The 26,849-nt window shown below is 40.3% G+C and overlaps 2 protein-coding genes and 1 long non-coding RNA gene across 8 annotated transcripts in view; 1 reads left to right on the top strand and 2 right to left on the bottom strand.

Moving 5' to 3' along the window:
* TPCN2 (two pore segment channel 2) overlaps positions 1–4,315 on the bottom strand; it is a 34,232-nt gene extending 29,917 nt beyond the window's left edge. For all 4 annotated transcript variants that reach the window (XM_030039776.2, XM_030039778.2, XM_030039777.2 and 1 more), the window contains exons 1-3: positions 4,145–4,315; positions 1,855–1,919; positions 480–556 (exon numbers count right to left, since the gene is read on the bottom strand). In XM_030039776.2, the coding sequence (XP_029895636.1) occupies positions 480–556; positions 1,855–1,919; positions 4,145–4,256 (254 nt within the window). In that variant the 5' untranslated portion in view covers positions 4,257–4,315. The remainder of the gene's footprint in view (positions 1–479; positions 557–1,854; positions 1,920–4,144) is intronic.
* A 2,058-nt stretch (positions 4,316–6,373) lies between these two features.
* On the bottom strand, positions 6,374–26,768 carry NADSYN1 (NAD synthetase 1). 3 transcript variants are annotated; one of them, XM_030038913.2, is made up of 22 exons: positions 26,703–26,767; positions 26,532–26,622; positions 26,227–26,287; positions 25,651–25,767; positions 24,724–24,777; positions 24,206–24,295; positions 23,239–23,290; positions 22,418–22,506; positions 20,823–20,940; positions 19,026–19,157; positions 18,169–18,243; positions 17,871–17,995; positions 17,598–17,646; positions 16,823–16,925; positions 15,970–16,138; positions 15,470–15,605; positions 13,884–13,990; positions 12,957–13,088; positions 12,408–12,477; positions 11,453–11,581; positions 10,543–10,719; positions 6,374–7,690 (listed from the first exon to the last, which is right to left on the bottom strand). In XM_030038913.2, the coding sequence occupies exons 2-22, from the start codon at positions 26,614–26,616 to the stop codon at positions 7,619–7,621; spliced, it is 2,142 nt and encodes a 713-aa protein (XP_029894773.1). In that variant the 5' UTR covers positions 26,617–26,622; positions 26,703–26,767; the 3' UTR covers positions 6,374–7,618. The 3 variants fall into 3 exon arrangements, 2 of the variants coding, with proteins under 2 accessions (XP_029894773.1, XP_029894774.1); XM_030038914.2 differs by having other exon boundaries at positions 6,374–7,672; positions 26,703–26,765; XR_003926898.2 differs by lacking the exon at positions 6,374–7,690 and having other exon boundaries at positions 10,676–10,719; positions 12,379–12,477; positions 26,703–26,768.
* LOC115351756 lies at positions 16,125–24,377 on the top strand. The gene is made up of 2 exons (XR_003926899.1): positions 16,125–16,203; positions 23,621–24,377. It is a non-coding gene; the product is annotated as an uncharacterized LOC115351756 (long non-coding RNA).
* Positions 26,769–26,849: the final 81 nt, after the last annotated feature.

The raw sequence follows: 26,849 nt of genomic DNA, 5'->3' as shown, positions 1-26,849 counted from the left end.
AGTAAACCAAGCTTTATAGTATCATATTTAACACAAATGGGTTAGACCAAAACGTAGAACTTGATTAGCATGCTGTTGCCTGCATTATAACAACATAACTGCTGACCACCAAATAACCTTAGGTGGTGTTCTTTTGAAACTAACAGCAGCAAGCAATCTTACCACTATTTAACATGTTTAGAAACAGACACGTGGAAAAACTCTAACACACAGTGCTGTAAATCATGCCAATAGTCCATTCATGCAACAGTCCTACAGCTGTTCCAAAGAGCCATCTACATGATCACACTTTCATATAACTTGTTGCTTTCCACTTCTATCATGTTCACATGTAGTCAATCCACTTGCTTCCTACAGTAAGTTCTTATAAGGATAAAAGCATGATTATCTAATTATTTAGCAAAAAAGAAAGATGAAGAATAATTTTTTATGAAGACTTACTCCTAAACAAAAAAGCAAAAAGAATACCAAGTTCTTACCACTGGCAAGTTCTTGAATAGTACCATCGATAAAGCCACAGGGATTTGGAGTCCACACGGTGATTTATAGATCGATACTGAAGGCGGAAAGCAAAAAGGATAATTCAAACATTACATTCAGTTTGTCTCAAAGACAAAGATCAAGGTACCAAAATAAACCAAATTCTAACTAACAAAGCTCAAGTCTTGAGACAATTTCAGTTTCACAATAAGATAAAGAAATTATTGTACAAGTTAATAAAGTGTCAGTCATCAATGACCATAGATGTAGCCTACACATATGCAATGGGAAAGATTTTAATGCAGTTTTCCTAATCTAAAGACCACACCATTGCACAGATAATCAAACTGTGTGGCAGTCATCTGAAGCAAGCATTATCATCATTACAAATAACAGCATCTGTAATAATTCAGTGCCTACTCTACTTACTTGCCAAAATGGTCCACCCATTTAGGTTACCTTTCTAGCATTCATTCCATTCACAGATCTTCTTTTGTCTTTCTCTTCCAAAAAGCCACAAGATCCAATGAATTTAGTTCTGAATACAAGAGACCTCAACCTAAGTCTCTAAACAAAACACGCTTTAAGTTCAAGGAAGTATCCGTGATTCTTCAGAACAAGCCTCCTTTTGCTGAAGTCTGCTCAGCCCCTCCTCAGCAGCTGCTCCTGGGCTGCTGTTCCTCTGCCTCCGCTGAGAAGTATCCAGTTCCAGAAAGGTGTGCATACCTTAAATATATCTGATACCCAGAAATCTCCCAACCAAAAGCTACCTGAATGCAGCAAAAGAGCTCAAGAACTGCCCTCCAGTGTTCCCACTGCCTGCAACTAATGACTGGGAGATAACAGTATCTAGGAATCTGCAGTAACGGCCAGTAAAGGAGAGACAAAGAGAGAATTAATATTTCCAAAGGCACTAAGTACAGCTGAAACAAGAGTTCCAGCTTCTCCCTTGAAGCTAGCCTTAAACTCCAACAGCTCTTAAGCTACGCAAGTAGCCAGATTTAGAGGCAAATTACAGGGTTTGCTCAGATAGTTTCTCTTAGCAGTAAGGCCAGTCACTCTCAAAAAAATCTCCAAAACACAAACTCCAAACCGAAAACCACCCCACAAACCAGCATGTCTTTTGACAACCTTGAAGAGAAGACACTATCTATTTCATTGTGTGGAAAAACATGTTTGTCCGAGGCAGAAGTTTACTGAAACTTGCATACCACAGGAATTTGGATTTCTAATTTTGCTTTGTAAATCAAGACAATATTACATCGAGTTACCTGAACAATGTTACCTGAACACATAAAAACTTAAAAGCTAGCAGAATGTGTGACAAATATCCAGCATAGGAAGAATAATAGCTAACAAATAAGTTATATTTACCTGTATTGCATCTTCAATAAATACTACGGCTTGATTTATATAAAGGTCATTATCAGTTCCAGTACCTATGAAGTTTAAAAAAAAAAAAGAATCACTTGCTGTATTTTAGATAAAGCCTACAGCTTGCTTATGAGTTAACAGAAGCTCCACAACCGTGATTCTCATGACAAAGGGCACTGTACACACACAAAAAGTAAAGAGAAAGCTCCTGCCATGTTTGCTTTGTCAGCAGCACTGTCCATTAAATTAAATAAATAATAATCATCTCAAACGCATCATGCATCTTTCTGTATTTTGTGTAGAGGTTCTCTCTTACATTTAGCTTAAGAAGCTAGATTACACTAACAGTTAAATAGCTATCACAAGACTGGAATATTGCTATACAGAGAAAAGTCCTAAGTAACATGCATCATAATGGAGCTTCAATCAAATTATTCTTTGACAAAGTGTACAGTCAAGTGAAGCTGGAAAAATCAGAGACTAGTATTCTAGGCCTTTTTACTTTTGTTTAATAAAGGTACTGAGGTTTAGATTAATCTTATTCTCTCCAAAACCAACAGAAATCTCCAGTCAGATGAGAGCAAAATTAAGCCCTTTTTTAATTTGTCCTGATAGTTATTATTACCGTATCAAACAGATCAGTTCAAGACACAGAAAGGGGTGAAAATACACAAAGTGAAATAAAATATCACCAAATTAGTTACTATGCAACATTTCAAACCCCGTTACTAAGCAGTCCATATGAAGATATATACATAAAGTACAAAGGGCAACCACTCGCGTTCACTTGAATTAGGACCTTTAAGTAACCCACCTGGCAATTAAGACAACAAGAGAGACAAAGGCAGTTATGGCCAAAATGAGAAAGAAAAAAAAAAAAGGGAAGAAAAAAAAAAAAAACCAGAGAGAAAGCTGAGGGGGCTAGAGATACGAAAAATACGTGCTAGCGTAACCTTCCTACACCGGGGAAGAGGCCCAAGGAGCACTTCATACCATCCCCTCTCAGGAGACAGCAAACACAGCATGGGACACAGTGAGAAAGAGTCAGTCCCAGGGCTAGCACAACATTCTCCATGCAATGCCAGGAACACCACTGATCTGAGTCCCAGACTATTTTACGCTCCACATGATTCAGTGGCATCAATTTTCTACAAAGACTGCAAACAGTTTTTAAATGTCACTATTTATCTGAGCGTAAGCAACAACACTGTACTGATTCTGATATGAACCACGGTGCAAGAAGACTGAGCATAAACAGGAGACAAGCCAGGCTCATGCAATAAAGATCTTACCTTTTTCAAGACATGACACACCAGTGAGATAAAAATAAAGTTGTTTAAAGGAACAGTATTAGTTAAAAGGATAGCAAGGACAGCAAAAGCTTTAGATTCTTGGAGCACACACCAAGCCTAGCGTTGATCCCAATGATTTTGAAGGGGCAGAATCAAAGCAACTGTTCTTAATATAAAACAAAACCGGGGAAATTACCAAGAAATGGTTACTTTAGCAATTTCAGGGTTTTAAAAAAAAAAAAAAAACCAAAAAAACTAAAACAAAACCCACACATTCTCCCTGCATGTTTCCAAGGATGTCCAATTTATTCTGCAATTCTTAGTCACAGCAAGTGACGCTTAGTCACAAGTGATGATTAAAGTACTGCTCAGTTTGGGCGTGCAGGATCTCTCCGAGACCCCACTGCACTTTTGACACTGAACAAACAGGGAACAAAAAAGAGAAGGTTCACGTAAATGATGCGATACTCTGAAAACAGAGAACCTGAGGTCACCAAAGGAACCTTTCCTGAGGGAATTGAGAAGTCTGACCTCTAACGTTCACTGAGTTAGAGAAAAAAAAACCTGTCAGCACCTAAAAAAAAAAAAAACAATTAAAAACAAAAAAAAAATAATCAAGCCTCAGGCTGAAGGAGCCCAAAGCTTGTGCCTAAGGTCAGCGATAGCGGCTCAGTGTGTTCAACCAGCCAGGGCGGCCGCAGCGGGTCCCTCACAGCCGTCCCAAGGCGGAGCTGCTGGCAGCAGCAGCAGCCGCCGCCGCCGCCGCCGAACCGCCGGCGGGCCGGCAGACCCCCGCCGAGCCCCGGCCCCTCGGCAGGCCGGGAGGGGTTTCCTCCTCCTCCTCCGGTACCCGGCCCGCCCGCCCCGCTCCGGGGAGCGAGCAAGCCCTGAGGGAAACGCGAGCCCGCCGCCGCCCGCCTCACCGCCCCAGGCAGCGGCTCCCTCAGCGCCGCGGGCTCGGCCCCGGGGCACGCCGCCGCCCGCCTCACGGCACCCACCGTCCTCAGCGGCCGAGCGGGCACCGCCACCGGCCCGCCAGAGCCCCCGTCGCGTTCGCCAGCTCTGCGGAGGCAACAACGGCTCCGCCTCAGCGCCGGCTCCCGCCTCCATCGACAGCAACCACCGCGCTCCCTCCGTACCGCCGCCGGCAGCGGATGGGACGGGACCGGGGCGGGCCGCTCCCGCCCTGGGCGGCCCCCGCCCGCTGCACGTGACCGGCTGCCGGGGGAGGGCGGGAGCGGCGCTCCTCCCGCCGCTGCCCGCCCCGGCCCGGCCCGTCTCCCCCCCACACACCCCCGGCCGGGTTTGCCGCCGGGAAACGGCTTCGGTCACCGCGCTGTCCCCTGACAGACCTCTGTCTCCCTCCGGCAGCGAAGAGGGCACCGTCTCCCGCCCCGGCAGCGTCCGCCGCCTCGGGAACTAGTATTTTTTTAGGCGGTCGGGGGTCGATGAAAGACGTGACAGTAAGTCTCTGGTAAAAAGTGTCGGATCTTCACCTGAACTGACGAGAGCAGATCCCAGACGTCGTTTGCGATTTTAAAAAAATATCCCTCGCGGTGAGCTGCGGCTTTTTTACCTCACGGCAGCTGTAAACTCGGTTCCCTCGGCTGAGCAGACCTCTAAGCCAGTCACTGCCTCAGGGGGAGCTGCGGAACAACACTGCGGCCCTGTGGGGGTTGGGTTTAGGATTTATGCAGAAAATAAGAGCCAGGATAGAAATTATTGCTTCCTGCTTGTATTCACTTACTCAAATGATCATTTACACCTCTAGTCGCAGAAACTACTTAATTTGTATTTAGTCACCTTGGCAGCCCAGAAGCAACTATGGACTTAGCTTATGCTACTTTAACTGTTAAAAGATGCTTCACTTTTGCTACTCTCCCCCTTTACCTCAAGGTCCCCTTCATACACATCTTCACTCTTCAATTTCATGAAGCTGCAATTTCAAAAGGGTCGCTGTCAGCATAATTTGACAACTCCACCCTCTTTTCTGCCACATACTGGGAGCTATAGCAGCATAACAATAAAGAGGAAGGTGTATCAATCCCTCCTTTTGGTATTCCAACCTGAGCAGTAAAAGTAGGTCCATCCTCTACTCTTTAATTAGCGAAGGGGTAGTTTTTGCCTTCAGCTGCTGAACTGATGGGTCAAAAAAATCACAGTTTTACACTGACTTCTGCCTAAGATCCAGGGTAAGATCCAGCCTTTTTGGAGAGCTTAAGGTAAAAAGGAAAACTCCATGACATTACCTTTACCATAATAGTCATCACTAGTAAAAAGTGAAGAGCAGCAGTTACATGTTAGTTCCCATTCCCAGCAGACAGCAAAGCACTGATAAAATTGGGGTTAGTGTTGGTAACAGTTGAACTAGAGGCATCAGGTGGAACAGGTACAGTGAAAATTTCAGGATAGTAAAAGGAAAGCAGCGGTGGGCTGGTACAATCTGTATTCAGCACTAGCAGGTAAGAAATAAAATGCAATTTGCACACATGCCATAAGTGCCATTGCTAAGAAACACAAGTGTCCTTTCGCTAAGTGTCTGAAATATTCAGGGTAACCACAGTAACAGGGAACGCACATCAACTTGTATTATTTTTGCTATTATTTTTTATTTGAACGAAAGCAAATGTTTCCTTTTTTCCTCTTCTGTGATTGTCAGGAAAGAGAATCAATAACTTCAGGAAGAAAAAAAAATTAAGAAGCCTTCAGATATACAACAGATTCCTGAACTTCTGTTCAAAATTCATCCACTCTCTCTGGCTGGAAAGGGGAAGTGGAAGGACCCAACTGACGGTAAAGGAAGGCGAATCTCAGCTAGGGTTTTATGTCAGACAAACATTCTTAGGACCAGCAACATCCGCTAAGGTAAGTTAGCTATGTATTTAAACGAATACTGTATAATAAACCCACCAAGAACAATGCAGCATCTTCAACCTCAAGTGAATCAACTCTGTCTTTGTGGATTGTGGAAAACAAATGTGGAGAACATGCCCTTTGGCAGACATTTTCCATTAGAACAATGTACGATCATTTTAACAGAAGTCTAGCTTGGCTTAAGCTCCCCTGGTGTTGCAGTTATAGCATCGTTTGACCAGAATCTCAGAAATGCATTTCTTGTTTCCCCTATTAAAAGTGCACCTTTCAAATCAAATTAAGAAAAAGCAATGAAAATGGCCAAACATTAAATGAACAAGCAAAAAAGTGACTCAACTGAAGGAACAAGCCTATCCTTGTACCTTTTTTATTGTTCCACAGCACTGGACACATTTAAAAGATCAGTGAAGTTAAAGTAACTTTTTGCAAACAGTAGGTAGAAGGTGGGTAACAAACTAATTGAGCTCAAAGGAAGCTGCCTTTATACTTCATTCTGCAATACTCACTCCATTCCCAGATGTTTTACACCCAGCGAGCTTGATTCCAACAGTAAAGGGATTACGTGGGCAAGTCCAACCACTCATTGATGGCATGGTCAGTGATAACGGATCACACCTCCTGGACAGGCAGCACCAGAGCATATAGGAATGACAACAGTGGCATGGATACCAAACTCGTGTCCTCTCTATTCCAGATACCATGCACCAGAAGACATTTTTTATTTCAGGTACGCCAAGTTACCCTTACACATCAAAAATGCCAGGAGGGAAAAGACACCATGCAAACTTTATTCAAAATCCTTTAAATACTGATGAGGATCTTGGAGAGCAATAACAATCAGACAATCCCTGAACATCCTGATGAAGTAGGTATTGCTCCTCTCTGAGAAAATTAAGTCAGAGATTTTAAAGTTAATTGCCACAAGTTACACAGCAAGTAGATGCAAAAACAAGAAACTGAACTCTAATTTGGATCCAGCTAACAAGGAGAATACCCATCTGCTTCAAGTTAGACATGCTTCCAATATCTGCTGAATTAGACCTTACGTGGCCATTCAAAACACTGGACCAGTCTACATAGCCAATGCTAGATAAATAAAAACATTTAAAATAAGAACTGAGTCAATTAGCATTATAAAATTAAAAGTGTATTGCAAAGTAAAATGAGTTTTTCCTCTCAACAGCACATGCCAGAACTGTTAAAATTTTATACTTTCAGCTGAATGTTACTCAAAAATCATATCCAAATTACTAAAACCAAACTTAATATTTGTATGTGTATTCACTTTCACAAAAGACTACCCTGCATTTATTTATGATTGATGGGCTTATCCAAATATTTGCAATTAAAGGCAATTAACTCCAGTAGTTGATGAAAATTCTTAATAAATGATTCCTTAGCCAAACTATGGTTTGAGTATATTGGGAACAACGTGGAGTCAATTAAAAAAAAAAAAAAAAAAGGACCTGATTACAAATACCATTTACAATGGTCATCTCAACAATTGTTTGGGTCATCTCTGCTCATCATCACAGTATACTCCAGTTCTGAACATTCTGCTTAGCAAATTAATTACCGCAGTTAAACAAGACAGCAGATCAGTCCACGTCTTCAACTACAGAAATTCCTTCCTTTTTTTCTAGCTTGGATACCTGCAAGTTAAAAGGAAACTGATTCAATAGTAAAAAATAAGTTTGCGTTTAATCTCTCCTGTCTTTTCAGGCTTCCATCACAAAACAGTGTAGAGCCCAGATTTACCAGGAACTGACGGTGGGATACACTGCAGGGGACAACTGAGCTGAACAGGGTGTTCAGTTGCAGTCAAAAGAGAAGGTCAAACTTTCTTCCCACCCACTCCCTTAATCTCCCCTCAGCTACGTGCTCCCATCAGTTCCTAGTTTTTTGTCAGCTTGGTGACTTCATTTGGCTGACCAAGGAGCGAGACAAGCACCAAAGCCATCTGAGAAGCCAGGAGAGACAGGAAGGGAGGCAAGATTGCCCCTTTCAGTGACAGCTGTCAGATCAGAGCAGGCCATAACCTGGAACACTGCCCATAACAGAGAGCCTAGAATAATTACAACGAACATAGAAAATGCTTTTCATGGACACATACACAATTTTATAAAACTGACCTTCACTGATCTTAAGAAAAAGGAATTACCTTAATTAAGCTAAGCTGTTGTTAACACTAACAACATAAATAGTTTCAGAAAGAATTCTACAAATTCATGGAGGATAGACCAAGAGCACAAAGTAAACACGATGTTCTGCATGTTATCTCTAACTCTGGAAAATTCAGTTCTACATTCCCCAAATCTATGGGCATATAAAGGGAGGGTCATATTATAAATTCCCTGTTCTTATGTTCTTGCTTCAACATCTGCTACAGGTCATGAAAGTGATGCACAACGATACTCAGGTTGATCAATCTTTCATTTTGACCAAACGCAGCTAATGTTGTGGTATGACCAGTAAGCACGGGAAAAAGCAGAAGACAGGCTGCAGATACATAATCCTTGGGGGTAGATGTGCCAGCTTTCTTCTGAACTATGTCACAGTTCCTTCAAATTATGCCAGCTATTAAAATTCCACTGAACATTTTGGCACCTAGAAATTGTTAAAGTGCATGCTCTGAGCACACATCCTTTACCTCAGGCATAACTCAAAGGCAGAAGCTACAGACAGTGCTACTGGAGTTCCTAGGGTTGCTCTAAACCACTAGACATTTCATCAGCCAGGCGGAACCTTCAGCTAGGTAGAGCTGAATGACATTAAGACTACAAGGACAAATCTGGCAATCCACAGCAAATGCTATGATCTCAACTTCCTCTTACCCCTGTTCCTTCTGCAGCAAATACAGAGGGAATTTTGCGCTCCAACAGTGGATAACTAAATTGGCTTGACTACACTACAAACATGCAAAGTAGAAAAGTACTTTCCACAAATCCAACAGATTTCTCTATCATTAGCACTCCAAACCATTTCCCTTCACCAATGAGATCAAGCTGTAACATGACTCTTCCACAAGAAAACCTGGCATTACCTAACTAAAGGTGTTTTTTATGTCATTTAGAGTTTATGCCTTATTTTCACAGTCCTGTTACTATGCCAGAAAAAACTTAAGTGCTGATGAAGTCCCAGGAGCATAATTATCAGTGAGACATTGTCCTAGAGAGTGATTGTCTTGGGAATTACAATTGTGCTGAATATGCACAATAAGCAGAAACTCTTACAATATTCCCTTTCTTCAATAGGGCAGATCTGACTCACATTATTGCAAGCCATTATTTTTCAGTCTTGCAAAAAGCTATGCGTAAAAATGAGTTATCAGTTCAGGTTACTGCTGAACTTTTATCAGTTCAGGTTACTGCTGCCTACATAACAGATTCTTCCTCAGAACTTGACTCCCAATTTTCAGGAGTAAGTTGCAATGGCTAGTACCCTTGCATAGCACAACTGCTATTACAAACAAATCTAGTTAAAGAGTGTAACAATATCCTGGATCATTAAAAGATCTTAATCACATTTACTATAAGCATAAAATAATTATATTTTGGTCCAGACCCTACAAAAATATTTTACCCAACTCCCACTGAGGCCAAAAGAAATTTTGTCCTGGACTTCAGTAGGAAAAAATCCAAAACGATGGAAAAAACCCCACCATACAGAGCTACAAAAAAGCACTGCACGTGGTAGCTTTTATCCTAGGCTTCAAGGTAATAAAACACTATTACAGCATGTCTGGCATTTCACAGACGAGGGAATTAATATTTTATTGCATATATAAACATATGCTTAAAAGCAACTGAGGTGTAAAATCTCTGGCAGAAAAAACTTCAAGGTGCTAAAATTCTTCAGCCCAGCACTTTTTGCCTCAAAAAAAATCATTAAAATAACATCGAAGGTGTGACTAAAAACTACAAAAAGCTAAGCACGGTTCCAATAGTTGCTTGAGCCCCTCCACACCTCACAGTGCTCAAACTAAGCACTGTACCATTAGTGTTGCTGTATTTGAGCAAACATGTATTTGTGAGTCAACTGACTTGAAGGTTCGAAAAAGGTATTGTTGTAGAAGCAGGTGGGAGAAGCATTCACAACAAATTGCTGCCTCTTACTGGCTTTTCCCACACAGATGTAGGTCAAGTCTTAATCCCGTGATTAAACAGATCCCTTCAGACGGGTCCTGAACTGAAACCGGAACACGTAAGCTTGCTCTCCGCATTAGCACAAGACTTCATGAGTATGGGTACACCTATTAGTTTCTGGCCTCAGTTCATATATCTCTTTTTTTTCTTCTTCTTGCTTTCCTAGCAACATGACAAGCTGTACTTAAAAACCAGCCTACACTGAAACCAGAGAATTCTTAGCCTCACAGTTATGTGAAAAGAACAATCACAGTTATTTCTGTAATAACTATTATCCTAAATGCTAGTTGTCTTTTGCTAGGGATTCACTGGAACTGGGCTTGTCCCATTGCGAGGGCTTTAAATATAAAACCATACAAGAACTAGAGGGCATTTACCTGTTTATCTATACACCTAAATTGCCAAGACCATGTGGTGTTATAAAGGAAAGGCCTCAGGTCAAATCGGTTGTCATCTGGACTGTAGTTTTCAGCATGGTAGGAAGGAGTCAGGGTGGTCATTTTATGTCTGTTAATGGAATACATCCTGAAGAAATGCTTAACCTTTGATGCCACCTGGTGTACAAAGAATATAGCTTTTAATGGGATGAAGATTCTTAGTATTTAAAAGTCTAGCTGAGAATGTGTTCTAGCTTTACACATCCATTTTTTTTCATTAACATTTACATAAATTACCTACTACAACTAGTACGAATCACTGCGGATGACCCTACCTATAAGAGGCATTTAAGACCATTTTCAGACACCACCTCGGTCTCTGCACCTAACATTTACCAATAAGGAAGTGCCTTGTAAGAAATCTAACAGTAAGCACTCGCCTCTGCAACTCAGGTTATAATCTGAACTTTTTTCCTTCATGCCCAAGAAAAGAAGAACTGCATAACAGCAAAGCAGATACCTCTTCAGTGTAGATAGCCTTTCAAAGCAAGAGCCATTTTCTGTCTTAGAAGACATAACCAAAGGCTTCAAGAGTAGTTAGCCATGTATATTTCAGAGAATAATTTTCCCCTGAGGGTATAGTTCTGAAGTAATTGTTTTCAAATTACCCAGTCACTGTTCTAACAATTTGCAACACAGACAACAAGCTCCATTAATTTAAGAGATGCATACCAGTTTTTCCAGCATATTCTGCTACAGTTGTAGAACAAACTCTAAACACAGAATAATTAAACTATCCCTTTCAGTCAAAAGGAACTCTACTTGACCTTTTTCCAGATACACTCTACTTTGGCAAAGATATTACATGATTTGAATTTTTTTCATTTTTTAATTTTTTTGTGTGTATTACCTCTCTTGGAGTACAAATTTCCTTCCACATATTAATCAGCTTACAGAACATACTGTACGGTCCAGCCTTTGCAATTTTTCTTAATTTGCCATAGATTGAGAGCTCTGCATATGTCATCCCCATATCTGCCTGAAATCACACACACAGAAAGTCACTGAAAATCTTTACTATGCAAACTATAATTAATAGTTTTATGGAGCAATTACAATAACCCAGTTTAATCAAAGAAACACCAAAATGAAATTGCCAATGACCAAAAAGACAATGAGATAGTAATATTATGAGCAGAAGGAAAAAAAAAAAACAAAAAACCAGAAGCTCTCTGAAATGGGAGATTTTAAATTGTTCCATGAATGTATTTGATTTGGCCAGTGAAAACATTTCTTTCCTGACATTTGTTCATTTTCCCTTCTAGGGAGCTTAAATGTACTGTGTATCAGTAAGGTAAGGCCAAATGAAGAAAACCACTAATTCTAGTTCAGCAACCCTTTGCTTTATCATAAAGAGTTTTACAATACCCTACCGTTAAATATCCAACAGCCCTTAGAGGTAGTTGTTAGGCTTACCAGCCCTCTCTTATCCAAGTGGACAGCAAAGAGAAGGACAGGGGAAGAAAAGGAAGGGCTTTGCCACCAGTCGTTTTAATAGCAGTAAGGCCCTAACTCTCTTTTGATATGAAGAAAATTTAAAACAAACTGAATTTCAGAACAGCCATCTTTCTAAGTGCCCCAAATATAAAATCATTCAAAAAAAAGTTTATTTGCTGTTTCGGAAACTGTTGTCAACATAGATAAGGCTGGTATGGGATAGTAGTGCCTTGTCAGCAGCTTTAAGACTGTTTACAACATGTTTGTCAATAAGCATGGATACATACAAGAGCAAACAATAGTTATTGGACAACAAACAAATTTTGGGATAAGGCTTACCAGAGCATTTTAAAGTCACTGCCCATTACCTCATCAGTTTGAGCCACTTGTCCATCCACCAGGGGCTCTAACTCCGCAGTGGGTGGAGCTGACATGATACTGTAAGAAAAAGGTAAAAAGAAAAACATGAATTCTATCCAGTCTCATGAGTACTAGTTAACAGTCAGTCTGGTTTGTTAAAAATCAAATGCTTTATTCAAAACATTTTCAGGGCATAAGCTGCTAAAGAACTAGATAACTCTAAAGAAGTGGTACTTGCAAGTTGTTCCAGGTTTAAAAAGCAATGCCTTATACCAAAAACATAAAGCATTTGGTTCAAACAGTTCCTTCAGTGGAATTAACAACACAAATGCTTGCATACAGTAACTCCTATAAGATTGGTGGTATTTTCAGCACCCAACAATTTACATTGTGTACACGTACACAATCATTTAAAAACAGAGGGATGTGCAGAATACTTTATTAGCATTTGCAATATTACTGCAGCTTAGCTCTGTTAGTAGAGAAAACCAAACCGTGAAGTCCACAATATGCTGCACACAAATACAATCACCAAATATCGCTGCTTCACTACTCACCTTCTGAGGGCCGTGAGCTGAAAATTTTCAATGCAGTATTGTATGAAGTTCTTCAGATCAGTCTTGCTGATTCCACCAATGGGATTGATATCAGCACTTGAGCAATCATACTTCGTCAAGTAACCTCGGAGACTGAGCAAGAGAGGAAATTTTATATAGTAATAGTAAATAATAATGTAACATTAGCATAATATGTAATAGTTTATACTAGAGAGCATATATATTTAGTATAAAGACAGGGAGAAACAGACTGCATATTGTTAAATGTATTTATACGTAAGGGGCAAACACGTCCAGCTACAACAGGGCCATTCTAAAGCCATGAAATTGCCAGGAGAAGACAGTATTTTAAACAATTAGGAAGCATTACAAAACTGCCCATGCTAAGGTGATACATTTGATGCAAAACAATTAAAATACTGTCCTGACCAATTAAAAAAAATAAACCCAAAAACCCCATAGAATCAGCACACGCTACTTTCACAGCTTTAGAGGTTATCAATCCTACAATCTTATGGGGATTGCTTTAATCTTCAAATAGTCAGCTCTAATAACAGTACTCCAGATTTTTAAAAATCTATTTTTCAACTCAAAGTTCACAGCTTAATTCCTAATACGGTAATTGAAAATACAACAAATAACAGATTGGAAAGTTAACCTGTCAACTACACAGGTAAGCTCTACTGAAAACAGCTAAGGAAGGAACAGCATTTTATTGGAAAACTATGACAATGCTTTGGCTAAACTTCTGAAAAATACACAATTTTACATTCAGGCCAATTCAACTATTTTCAGTAATTTCACTGCTATTAGTGTATTCTTAGCTTGTTACCTCTTCTGAGGTACACTGGGATTTGGTACAGTTGCAAGGAAATGAAGTGACCTGTTCCCAATTCACCTGGTTTTAGATTTCTAACTTTCACCAACCTTTCATCCACATTGGCTGATCCTAGCACGAGAAGTCCCCCTGGCATCCCACGAGTCCACAGTGTCAGCTGAGCAAACAGGTAGGCAAGGACCATTCTTATTCTAGCCTGCAAAGCAAAATGAAAAATAAAGCAAATTTACAGAGCAAAATAATATCTTCCCAATCACTTTTACTAATCAATTCCCTAAACAAACCCATAAAGAACAAAATGCGAGAGGGGTAAGTGTAACTGCAAGAAGGATGGTCTTGTGGAGAAGATGCCGAACACACGTAGGAAAGCCAGGTTCAATATCTGCTACTGGCACAAACTTACATGACTGAGCAAGTTTATTCTACTCTGAATTGCAGAATGGGGAGTAGTTGCCATTTTCTACCTCCTACAAGCACTAATAAGGATCCATGAGGGATGAAGTATGCAGATAAACCATCTGTCTACCACGTCCTTTTGTGGAGTATTAGACTGAAGGGATTTATTTACATAAAATTTGTTAGAAGTTCTCTTTGCTTTTGTCCCCATCCTGAAACTCAACTTTTTCCAAGGATGGTAATAATACTGAACAGAACTGAGATTCAGCCTCCAGCTCTAGGCACAATTGTGTGCGATGTTAACCAAATCACCACGCTCCTCTGTGACTAAAGCCTATCCCATTGCCAAAAAGCTGATAAAGGATTCAGTGTTGGCTTCCAGAGGAGACAGCTGGCTTTCTCCAGTAATAGCAGGGGAAGAAAGATGAAGTCCTCAGCTAACAAAAACTATCAAACACGATAATCAACATTCAGGCAGAATTAAAACAGAGTTGCTGGTTAGGTTGGAAGCTTTCAAGAACAGGCCAAAAAGAAAGCTATCAAGACAACAAAATCTACAACTGGAGCCAGGGACTAGAAGTAACTAGGCAACTATGTTTTCTGTGATTCTGTAGGATACATACACCAGCGCTACCCAGGCAGAGCACCAATCTGTTCTGACACAATGAAAATACATAACTGGAAATGTGTATTTGAGCTGCTTTTTGTAAGCCTTTTGAACATTAAACACCTTCTGATGTAAAAAAAGTTTCTACCTTCTAAAACTGAGGACATCTAGGAATTGGAATGGGTAAGCTTGACATCTCAAACAGAGCCTTTTAAAGGCTGCTAACATTCACCAGAAGAAAGTCTAGTATACATCAGCAATATTTTTGAGTCTTGAGCTGCCACAATCCTACTGGACTCAAACTCAACTATTAGAATACTTTGCTGCTGATTTTCCTGACCTGGCAACTTTCTCTTGGGATGCTTTTCTAAACAGCAACTAGACCAATGCTACTGATGAGATACAGGCAAGTACTATTTCCTCCTGACCAGGTTTTAAAAGTCACAAGCAGTAATTATCTTGGTCTTCTCCTGAGTTATGTGGGATTGTAGATTTCTGCTGCAGCCAAGCGTTTACTGGAAGCCCATGAATCTTCAGGGACACACCAAAACAAGTTCAGGTTTTCACAGCAATGCAGACAAAGGGGCCCCTTGCTACTTTACCATTTTGTAGTCTTTCAAAAAAAAAAAAAAAAAAAAAGGTCTGACCTGATTCAGCCTACATGAAACACACCTGCACATTCTGGAGTGCCAGGTTTTCTCTGTTGCTCCCTCCGTAGACAGAAAAACAGGGAGTTCGACCTGTCACCATGCTGAAAATTCCCACAATAGCTTTCACAGCCGCATCTATGTTCAGATTGATGTGATAGCTGAGAAGAATTCAAGCAGAAGTGACTCAACTAGCACAATCTGACTATATAAAATAGCATTAAAAAAAAGCAAAAACCCCACCCATCAAATGATGTTTTAAGGCTGCTATCATCTCAGATGTGGTATGAAGACACTTAGAAAAGAATAACACTTTCCAGAGCCTGTTTCCAAATTTCCATGTCCTTCACCAAATGCTTCTACATTTGCCTAACATTTACACACTTATATAATAATGTCTGTAATACTCCTGCTTAACACACCTACTATTCCTCTCCTACTTTTTCCCATTTTAAGAGTTTAGAAGTTTTATATGAAAGTCTTTGCCAGAACATGATTTTTTTCCCAGCACTTCTCAACTTGTACCTGCCTATTTGCTCAGCCAGAAGTTTAGCCCTGTTACAAGTATCCTGGGAGGAGTTCTCACTAGCCATATAGCAAGTGGTAAAGACACGCTTGCAAAATTCTCGAGGATCCTCAGGGACATAGGTCTCATCATTCACAATCTTGCGCGCATCAGTCAGCACATCCGCATCTGAGGACAAAGCAAAAGAAATAGAACAAGAGTGGAAATTGTTGCACTCCTGCTATCCAGGATATGTAAGTAACTTTTATGTTTCTTGTATTCCAATTAAGACTTACACTGCCCCTCACAAATAAGACAACTCCATCATCTAACTCCCTAAACATATTTTCATATATCAAATAAAAGAATTACCGATATTGCTCCTAATTTTGAGCATGGAAATATTAAATCCTTTTGTTTTATGCCTTAAAGAAACTTCATAGAAAATATGATCCAATATGTACAAAGGCTTAGCTAAATGCTTATAGTCTATTTAAAGCCAGTTTCAGAGCTTGAACCATGCCTAACCATGTTTCGTAGTGCAGAATTTAATAGAAGGAGAAAACTCTCATGATTAACTGAAATCCCAAAACTACATCAGCCAACATTTTGAACGATACTCTAGACAGAAACTAGTCTGAGTTCCACATCCAATTCATAAACCCAAAATGAAAACTATTAAGCCAATTCAAAGAACCTGAAATCTGGACGCACATTTTTGCTGGAATTTCTGAACAGATACAAAGGATTCCACTAGAACAACTGGGCAAGAGTCTACCATTAATGACCTCTTGCTTCTACTGCACCCAGCTAATATTAACTTGCCCATAACCATTAGTAAGCATGGCTGGCCAGACATGCATATCTACTTACTTCCATTCTTGACTGCCAGGCAAACCTGGTGACACATAGAGTATACTATACAAGCTGTAGCAGAGCTGTCAATTCCACCACTAAGAGGTAGGAGAAATCCTGCCTTGAAAATAGAGCAAGGAAGACATTCCAAATAGCAAAATTAGAAAAATATATATTGTACCATTCACAAACATACTCTTGTAAAAAAAAATTACACATGCATTGTTCAAGTCTGCTTATATTCTACTGGGGAAAAACAAACAAACAAACCAGACCTAGCAAACCCTCTTAACTCTCATCGACTGGATAATCAAACACGTAGTCAGTGTAAACCCTTTGGCTAGGAAAACTTCCAGTATGTCTTTACCCTCTAGTACGACTGAAGAGCTAATAAAAAGGATGAAATTTTTCATATATATTTCACTATTAAACTGAATTTCTAGTTCATCTCACTCTGCTTATTTTAAACATCTCCATTATGCCACTGAAATATTTTCCTTACTGGAAAAAACAGTGTTTCAAAGAAAAAAGAAATCCCCTTTATTAGATAAGCTTGACTGTTGCTTTCAAAGAAAGCATGATTCCTGAGGAAAAGTTCTGAAGAGCATACTGAAGTCACACTTTGCGTACAGGTTTTAAGTCTGAATGAGCTACCAGTGAAAAACTCAAACCTGGCACCTTGGACTAACATCACTTTGCATTAACGACAGCACAGGATAGCAATGTGTACTGTCCCTACGGCACAGAAGATGATGTGTATGCCAAGGCAAAGAGCAAAACCAGTTGTTCTTACCTGTTTGCTGCGCCTTAAATAGTCCCAAAGCCAACATGCAGGACCAAGGCTGAAATTACAGAATATGCTTATTCCAACAGGGTTATGGAATAAGACCTAAGCAAGTCAACATATTTACTGTGGTCTTCCAGTGAGATACTTTCTTTACTTAAATATAAATAAGATCTTATGTTTATCTCTTTTGTTTGTTTGTTTGTTTGAGTTTTTGAGTTTGGCTTTTTGGGTTTTCTTAATCAAAATAATTTTCAAGCAACAGATTCACTATGTGCTTACCTGATCTCCTCCTCAGGACTATGATGTCTCCACTGGATTGGCATACAAGTAGGTACAGCTACATCATCAGAACATGACAGAGCAAAATTCACTTTTACCCTGGGATAAGGATTCACTTTACTTGCCTAAGCAATAGTACAAAAGAATTGGGAAGACATCAATTTTAATGCAGCACATACCTATAAAATATCTGATCTATAGAATACTGCAAAAATCAAGACATGCAACTACTTTTTAAATTCAATAACTATTCAAACTTGGCAGAGTTTACAAACATCACCTCTGTAAAGATTATTACCGCTAAGTTACGAGATGAAATCTCTGCTCTGTAACTTCGAACGTCCTCCAAGTCCAGCGTGGCAACCAGCACCTCCTATGGAAAGGCTTTCAACATTAGATTAATTCTACACAAACAGATAAACAACGTTTGACAGGCCTGCACTACAAAAAATGTTGGGGAAGAAGAATGCATGCAACTTTTTTCAACACAGATTTTTATGCTCAATTCACAAGTCATTTCTGACTCAGTAGAATTACTTCCATTACAAAGCGAGCACAACTGACTCACTTCACCGAGTACACTAGGATGCTCACAAACCGCAACAAATTTATAGCGCTTGTCAGATGGGTGAACAATAGGTTCCCCATCAGTTGGCGCAAAGGACAAGAGGAAAAGGCAAGAAGCATACTGGGGAAAGAGATTAATTTGGCACATAATGCGAGGAAACCTACAGCTTTGATGACAGATCTACTGAGAAAGGGCTCTTTGAAGTGAAGCTCAACCTATTAAACATTTTGTCTACCAACCTGGGTCATAATTAGAACACCGCAATCTTTGCCCTTTTTTCTTAGACAAGGGAATATAAGTTAACAGGGTCTCTCCTAAACATGGTGATTGCATATGCAAACATTTTCATGAAGTTCCTCCACTGTGACAGCTCTTCCTCGCTCGCAAAAGCAGGAGAGCTACTGTAGATCAGGTCTGGGCAGTTTGACTAGGAAAAACTTTGGGTGTAGTTGAATAGCATAGTAAAAATACATCTTTTTTAGTCTAGAGACATGGACTTCGTAGCTGGAACGTCTGCATAGCGTCGAGCATAAATGTAGCCATGCTAATTTCAGCTGTAAGTAGCAGCTATAGGTTGAATATATTACCACATCATCGAGTGAAAACTGGGATCCTTGTGCAACCGTTTCTCCATTCATCGAAATCATGGCACAGCCATCATAATACAGACGATCACCATCACAGCCTTTCTGGTTAGCTAAAATATATATTCCACCATTCTAGGAGGAAAACAAACATGCAGATGAAAAAATGCTTTTCAGAATACAGCACCTGACAGAATGTTAAAAGACAAAATTATTTCTCTGTTCCTGTCCTTCTTACAATCTTCCTCTGTCTTTACTTTGTGAATGATTTATGCTGGGACTCTCTCCTGTCATTTGAAAAAGTACTTTGCATGTGGTATACATGACAGAAACAAGTAATTACATAAATAAATGTAGTAAGTGAGCTCTATCCCTTCCACACTGTTGGAAGACAGGAGTTTCTGTTATTAGCAAGAGTCATTCCCTTAGCCCAAATAGAGAGGGCTGCACTTCTAAATTTAAATTCTAAGTTCAAATAGAGATCGAGAAAAGCAGGAAGATGATGACAGAAGCTGTGTTTGGATATCTGAGGACAGAGCAGATACTGTTAAATATAACCAAAGCACGTTGACAAAGCAGTTGTACAAATCAAACATTTTTCACAGTGTAATATACATTCATTACTTTGGTTTTGTGCCCCCATCACTGTTAGACAGGATTACAGTCTAATAACTAAATGTCTTCTCTTCTCTAAAATAAACAGAACTTTCAAAGTAGAAGACTATAATATATTTTAAGAAGATGACAGCGGGGGAAAAAAATCCATGAAGTCTGAGTTTAAACACTGATTTCTATTTCCCCTTCCCGATAGTTACCGGTATTTCTCTCCAACATAATGTTGCTATGTGAACAGGGAAACTGCCATTTTAAGGAAAGGAAAGAGACTTTTGGATGCTTTTGTAAGTGCCAGGAATTTGTTGACCAAATTACAAGCTGGCAACGAGCTGCCAATTCAGTACATAATGCACATGGAGGGAGACTGTTTAGGCACAGATAACTACAGGGAGCAACCACAGCCACTGGTTGTTTGCCCTTTGCACAGAATGTGCATTCAACAACACCCTTTCAAGCTGGTTATACTCTCTATGCAGTGGATTCAGCATTTCATACTTCCAATTACTGAAAGTCAGTTACCCTGATTAACTATTTTCTATCCATTATAGGAGTGCGATATTTTTTTTCTTCAGTGTCTAATGGAATTAAGATCGAGGACATCAAATACATTTTTGGAGCATCAGTCACCAGAGCTGGGAGTTACCAAACTGTTTTAATGTATTCTGACTCTTCTTTATAGATGTGCATGAAAGCTAGATGATATAGTTGGCATGCCAGTGCAGAACTATGAGGTCCCATGCAAAGTTTCGTCACGGAGTTCCCCCTGCACACACACAGGTAGGTTTGTATCTCCCCTATTCCTATGCAAATACCAAATGGCCTCTCTTCTAGTCTGCTGCTCCACAGACCAGACAGAGCTGACCTGCAATCAAACAGCCTCTGGCATTTGGGGTCACAGAGCTGGAAACAAGTTACAGTGCTTCACATTAGAGCATGATGTTTAGCAGGGTGTGCCAAAGAAGTACAGTCCCCCAGCTAGAGAGCTCTTCCCCTATAGCTGATTCAATCAGGGAAGGTAATTACAGGTAAGAAAACAAGAAACTAACAAGGACAGTAAAGGCCCCCACACTCGTGCTATGTCCTGTCAAAGGAGAGGATACTGTTTTGAAAAGCAAAAAAAAAAAAAAAAAAAAAAAAAAAAAGGTGCATAACCAAGAAGTTAATATATTTTTTTTAAGCTTATACCTTTGCTGTGGCAGAATTCACCAAATCCACCCGGGTGTGAGCCTTCCGCAGCACATGGTGACTCCCTGAAGAGTTAGTGAAAATTTCCACGCCATCAAGTCCCATTTCAATATGAGGGCTGTCAAAGCAGAAGGCAGAAAAAAATTCAGCTGGCAATACTATGCTGTGAATACTGCAGGTATCATTTAAAACCACTGACAAAGAAAAACATCTATGTCATTGTGAGTTTTCTGCATGTCTTAGCTCAAACAAGGATAGGACTCTCAAAAACATCTGTTTTCTTGCATGGCCTGACTCTGCCAAAGACCAGCAGTGGTTGCAGAGGGCAGAAGGGCTTTTGCTCATTCTGTTCTAAATAAAATGCCTTCTACTTTAGTCTGTGGAAACTTGGGTCCCAAAGAAAGAGAGAATAAGACAATCTTGGTCTGAAAAGGTAAGATGGAGATACTCTTGCAAGGTCAGTTGTCCCATTTTCCTTCTCTCTCAGTAAACCCAAAAGCATAAAAGCAAGCAGAACCACAAGAAGGAAAAGACTTTTACTGTTTTTTGATTTTTTCCACTGTCAAAAGAAAGAAATACTACCAAAAAAAAAATCACATCTTTCCCTGTAACATGCCACACCTTCTGCAGTTACAAGGAAGTTAATGTCTGTAATTGGGAGATTTGGAAAAACATCGGGAACATTTTGTTTATTTTGCATTAACTGCAACAGCTTTCATGCAGCTGTATCTCCACCCCCACCCTACATCAGACCTTTATGAATGGGATCTTCTTTGTGGTAGGGAAGAACTTTAAATTGTAGCAGGAACTAAAATAACAACAGGAAATATTACTTAAGGGCACTAGGCTTTGCTCTCCCTTAGAGACCTTTTGTTGTTTCCTTCTGCATTGTCTTTATGCATTGTCTGATGCTTGATAAAAAATAAAGCAGAAGGATTAAGCTAACAGCTAAATAGAAAAAAACATAAGTGGTACATCTCAAAGTGATGTTGCCTAGAAGCCTATGCTCTAGCTTGTCAAATATAAGAGAGCTAAATTTGTCTCTTAAATGGAATGCTTTGGAGGACTTGGTCAAAGCCGAAGACAAAAAGAATAAAGTAAATAAAAAGACCTACTAGTACTCTCAAATTTTTCAAACTAGGCACAATAAGTGGGAATAATACAGGATTATATTTGCTAGACAAGATTGATAATACAAATTGATACAAAATAACTTTGTCACTTTGACCCTAGATCAAGTTACACAGATGGATCCAGAGAGGACATTTCAACACCAGGTTGAACTAAAAGCTGAACAATGTCTGGAATGAGAGCACTATAGTTATTTGTCATTTGTTTCCTCACGTCAGCTTTTTCATTCCGCTTCTTTTCTTTTCTTTTAGTTTAAGTACCTAAAATTTCTTTTGCCACTCTGCATCTAGCCTAGTGAAATCTTCCCCATGATGTATTTATTGCTCCTAATTATATTTTACCTTACTGGCACTTTCTGAAAGATATACTACCTGGAAGAATAATAAGCAGAATTTTTCAAACATTTATTTCAGGCAGATCCAGAGTATGTTTTCATTTACTTTTCATTTCTTCTTCTCCTTTACCTGTTTGGTGCCCAGAGTTCTTCGCATATTTCTGTCCCTAGGCAGGTATCTTTGGTTGCTAGCACTGCATCCCCAAAAGGAACAGTTTCCTGAGAAAAAACAAGAACATCCTTACCCACATGTAATAGAAGAATCTATTCCATTCAAAAAGTTTACTACAAATCTAAAAAAAATATAAAATTGAATACTCACTTCTGTGAAATGAGTGACACAGTATCAACCACATTATACCTTCCTTCATTATACACCAAGCTAAAAAAAAAAGCTCTAAACTGCAAATCTCTGTACTGAAATTTTGTGTTGAAATTTCAGTAGTATTAAGATCCAGTGCTTTGCTTCAGGACAGGACAACTGCTTTTGAATTAAACAATCTACAAAACAGATACTGTCTTTTGCTAGGAATCACACTCATGCTTTAGCGGGAAATAACCTAAGTTTTAGACCCTTCTGAATCAAGAAGATTAATTTTTTTTAATTTTATTTTTTTACCTCAAAACATATACTCATTTCTAGTCTCAAGCACAGATAAACTCTGTACCAGAACCGTGCAAAATAAGACAATCTTCAAGGTCCTGTATATATAAATAACTGAGGCAAATTTAAAATTTACTTGTTTTGCTGCCAAATATCAATATAAACAAGATTAAATTATGCTCTCATTTAATCTGAGAGCCATCACTGAATCCTATGAATTTGCAACGTGACTGACAGCAGAATTTGGCATACTACAGTTTTATGCCACAAATTCTATTCCAGATTCAGCAATTTAAATGAAGATGCTAAAGTTAAAAAGAAAAGAAAAAAATCCTTTACAAACTTACCTGTCCAGTCACTTCCTGAATTATTCTGGGTAGAAAATACTCCTCCACATGCCTAAAGCAGGTTTATAGGTTGTGAGTACATCGTTATGTAAATCACAGCATAAAAACTGATTCTAATCTCCACATTGTGTCACCTTCTAACATTGATTAAAGAAATTGCACTTCAGTTGTACAGGGCTATGTTATGTTTAAAAAAAAAAAAAAAAAAGGACCTTCATACTTTCTGTGAAATTATTCAGAAACATTAAGACTGTAAGTTAGCAACATCCCACTTTGCTTCAGAAATGCATGCTAAACAACGCTCCATCCTAGCTATAAACTAGACCTAACAAAGAAGACACCATGCAAGCCAAATACCAAATAAAAGTTTCTCTTTTTGCAGTGTTACTACATGAGTAACGCAGAACTCATCTGGAGTTGACTGAGGTTAAGAGAACAGAAGCTCAGTGGCCCTCTCAGAAATACTTTACTGAGACCATCAAGTTAGAACCGTTCTCTGACTACTGGATGAGCGCACGGCATCAGAGATGAGCATCAAGCATCTTTTGCATCATCCTAAGGTACGTAGCTTTCATCCTCTGCAGTTGTTAAAATACTGACAGAGCGCATCCATTTCACATTGTTTTCCAGTTTAATATTGAACAGGATGCAGCAATCAAGCAGATAAACACAGGCTCTTCCAATTCTGAACTGCATATAGTTAGGAAGTAGACACAAGGAAAATGACACTACTACACTGGTTGCAGGATCATTCAGCCACACTTTTCCTTCCAACTCAGCAATTAAGAGTTTCACTGTACTTAATAAGCTTTCTAACTGAGCTTCAATTACGTAGCTTAGCTGACTCTGTCTTGCTGCTCACCCTGTAGCAGCATTGATGGATTTCTATAGAGATTTCAATCCTTCTGCTGTGGCTGCAAACGGCAAGCTGTGTTTTTAAACACAATTTTAACAGTAGCCGGCCCACCTTGCTTTGCTCCACGGGGTAAACCATCTAAGTTCCCTGTAGTTTCCTGCATTTGCCAGTGATATTTTTGGTCTGATCAGAAGAATTTTCCTTAAAACATAAAACAGAAAGGGTGAGTTAAGACCTGATGTAGAGCCAAACAAGACTAAATAAAAACACTGATCAGTACCAACTCTTTTTTTCTATTATGATGTATATTAAACAACTACTACATACAATAATTTTTTAAGTTTCTGTTTGCAGACTTAAGGATTTTTTCCTGGAGTCTTTCAGAAAGCAGTGGAAATTTAGTTTCTACAAACTCAAATAGGAAAAAGAGATAACAGAAAACATTAGCTGTCTCTCTAAAATTTGGCAGATAGGAAGACAACTCCATTGCTCTACATAGCACTGGAGAATCTTTCTTGAAGGCCAAACAGGTCTCTGAAAGGATACATTAATGTATTGTCTCACAAAATGCATAAAGAACTTACTTATTATAAAATACTTACTTATTTAAAAAGAAAAGAACTACTTACTTATTTAGAAAGATCACTCGACAATTGTAGCGAACATTTCTGTGCAGAACAGGCCTGTGAAAATAAGCAGTGAAGTTACCAGTGGCTAAGCTCACTAAATGAAGTAAAAAACAGCTACAGAATCTACTTCACTGCACAAAAACTACTTTTAAGACAACACTTCTACACTGTATCACTAAAGGGAATAAAACAAAAAAATATATCAAGCTTTAGCTTCTAATGTTTTAATTCAAGTAGTTGTTTGCAAAAATCAGAGTTACTGACCATTCTGTCGGTCTCAGATACATCAACAACTGCCAGATCACTGGCATGCCTGAGAAACACAAGCAGGCCAAAAGAATCCCCCTGGCTACCTTATTTAACCAAACCTGACTGCCTGTGATACTACCAGGCCAGTTCAAAATAAAGCTAGCTTTACACATTCATATCAGTACTAAAACAAGTAGGTGTACGTATGTTAATTTTACAGTTATAATTTATCCCTGTTCACTGTCAGTACGTGACTTGCAACGGTTTCAGTGATTTTGCCATATGGGTCTGTTGCTTAAAGATGCCTGTCAGTCAAAGCAAGTTACGTGAGCCCTGACATTCCTGAAAGAGAGTAAATCTCTGAAGCCTTTTGCATTATGTATAATACAAAGTCTTACCCATGGCAATAGGGCCCAGCCATTAAGGTTCCCAATAAATAACTGTAATTATCCTATTTCTCTCTTGAAGGGCTCAACCACCAGAAATCTCTGAAAGGACTATCTTTCAGAAAGTGTTTTGCACGTCACAGTCCTAGTCATGGTAAGCAAAAGGGAAAGCAGCACAGTTCCTAAGATGTGTTTAAAAGTTTGGTGCAGAGCCCTCGCTATCCAGAAACACAGGAGGAGAACCATTCCTAAAGACCTACCCCTTTATACCATTTACACCAAAAAAACTTACATTCCCACATCACAGATAATATCCTGAGTTGCTGGAGACTCCAAAAGCTTTGCCAGAACTTGAAACGAATGCAAGAGCGTGTCAGACTCATAATAGTGATCCGAGCAGCCGTAACCACTGCGTATAAAAACATAAGAAATAAAAAATTCAGCCAACGTCAGCATCAGAGATGAGGGACCAGAACTACTCCAGACAAGGAACACCTTATCCACATAGGCAATTTATACACAACATGCAGAAGCAGCGCAGTTAACATCATCCCTCCAGAGAGCATTTAAAACTCGGTGGCACCGCTGGGACATTCCCTTCAAGAGCAGCAGCCTGGGCCTAGGCGGAATTCAAAGCACTACAGTTTCTGCGAAGGGAGACTCGCTGAAACAGGTCACAAATTACCGGTACCAGCCACGGTTGCAAGACAAGAGAACCAATCTTCTGCTTGCAACTACAATGTTCTTCTTTCCACTGTCAGCGGCGCGCTTTGGGCATTAGGGTACTACGTGGCTGATGCTCTTCCTGACCGCTCTGCGGGAATTTACTGGGAACGTACCACACCCAGAACCCGCAAAGCGCTCTCACCAGATTTCGAGCTCTGGACCAAGCCGGTACCGGGCTCCTCGCCTCTTTGCGATGTCGATACCTGGAAGAACGGTCGGATTAAACGCCAGCCGGCCCGGCCCGGCCCGGCCTGCCCAGACGCCCCCCGGGAACCGGACCGCATAAAACAGGCCCGGTCTCCGCTGCCGCCCCGACCAGAAACGCGCGGACGGAGGGAACGCTTCCCGACGGCCTGGGGTGGGGGGGCAGCCAGCGGGCTCCGGCAGGGCTGGGACCGGGCGCCCGCGGAGCAAAGCCGGTACCGCCGCCGCCGCCGCCCCACTCACTTCTGAAAATCCTCTCCAGGTTGCCCTCAAAATCCAGGGCCCACTGGTTGAGGGCGCAGGTGGCCACGCTCACCGCCCGGCCCATGGCGGCCTCCCCGCCGCTTCCGGGGCGCGGCGGGCCGTCCCTCCCGGCGCCCGCCAGGGGCCGGCCGCGCCGTTGCGGCGGGGCGAGGGCCTGCCTCTGCTCGGTGGGGCTGGCGCTAACCCCCCCCCAACGCGGCAAACGCCGGCTCCGTGGAGAGAGCCGCTGACGAGCCCCCGGTGCGGCTCCGCCGGCGGCTTTTTCCGCTGCATCGCCCTTACCCGGCTTCTGCAATT

This window comes from Aquila chrysaetos, chromosome 16, assembly GCF_900496995.4.
Source record: "Aquila chrysaetos chrysaetos chromosome 16, bAquChr1.4, whole genome shotgun sequence".
Classification (NCBI taxonomy): Eukaryota; Metazoa; Chordata; class Aves; order Accipitriformes; family Accipitridae; genus Aquila; species Aquila chrysaetos.
This window is presented reverse-complemented; position numbering and strand designations above follow the sequence as displayed.

What these genes read in the sequence shown, in the direction of transcription:
- NADSYN1 (XM_030038913.2), bottom strand. Translation starts at nt 26,616, where the DNA reads ATGGGCCGGGCGGTGAGCGTGGCCACCTGCGCCCTCAACCAGTGGGCC. An exon ending in TTTCATCTCGTAACTTAGCG is followed by an intron (nt 17,996 to 18,168) that starts GTAATAATCTTT and finishes ACTATTGCTTAG; the next exon opens with GCAAGTAAAGTGAATCCTTA. An exon ending in AAGTGGCTCAAACTGATGAG is followed by an intron (nt 11,582 to 12,407) that starts GTAATGGGCAGT and finishes GTGTGATTTCAG; the next exon opens with GCAGATATGGGGATGACATA.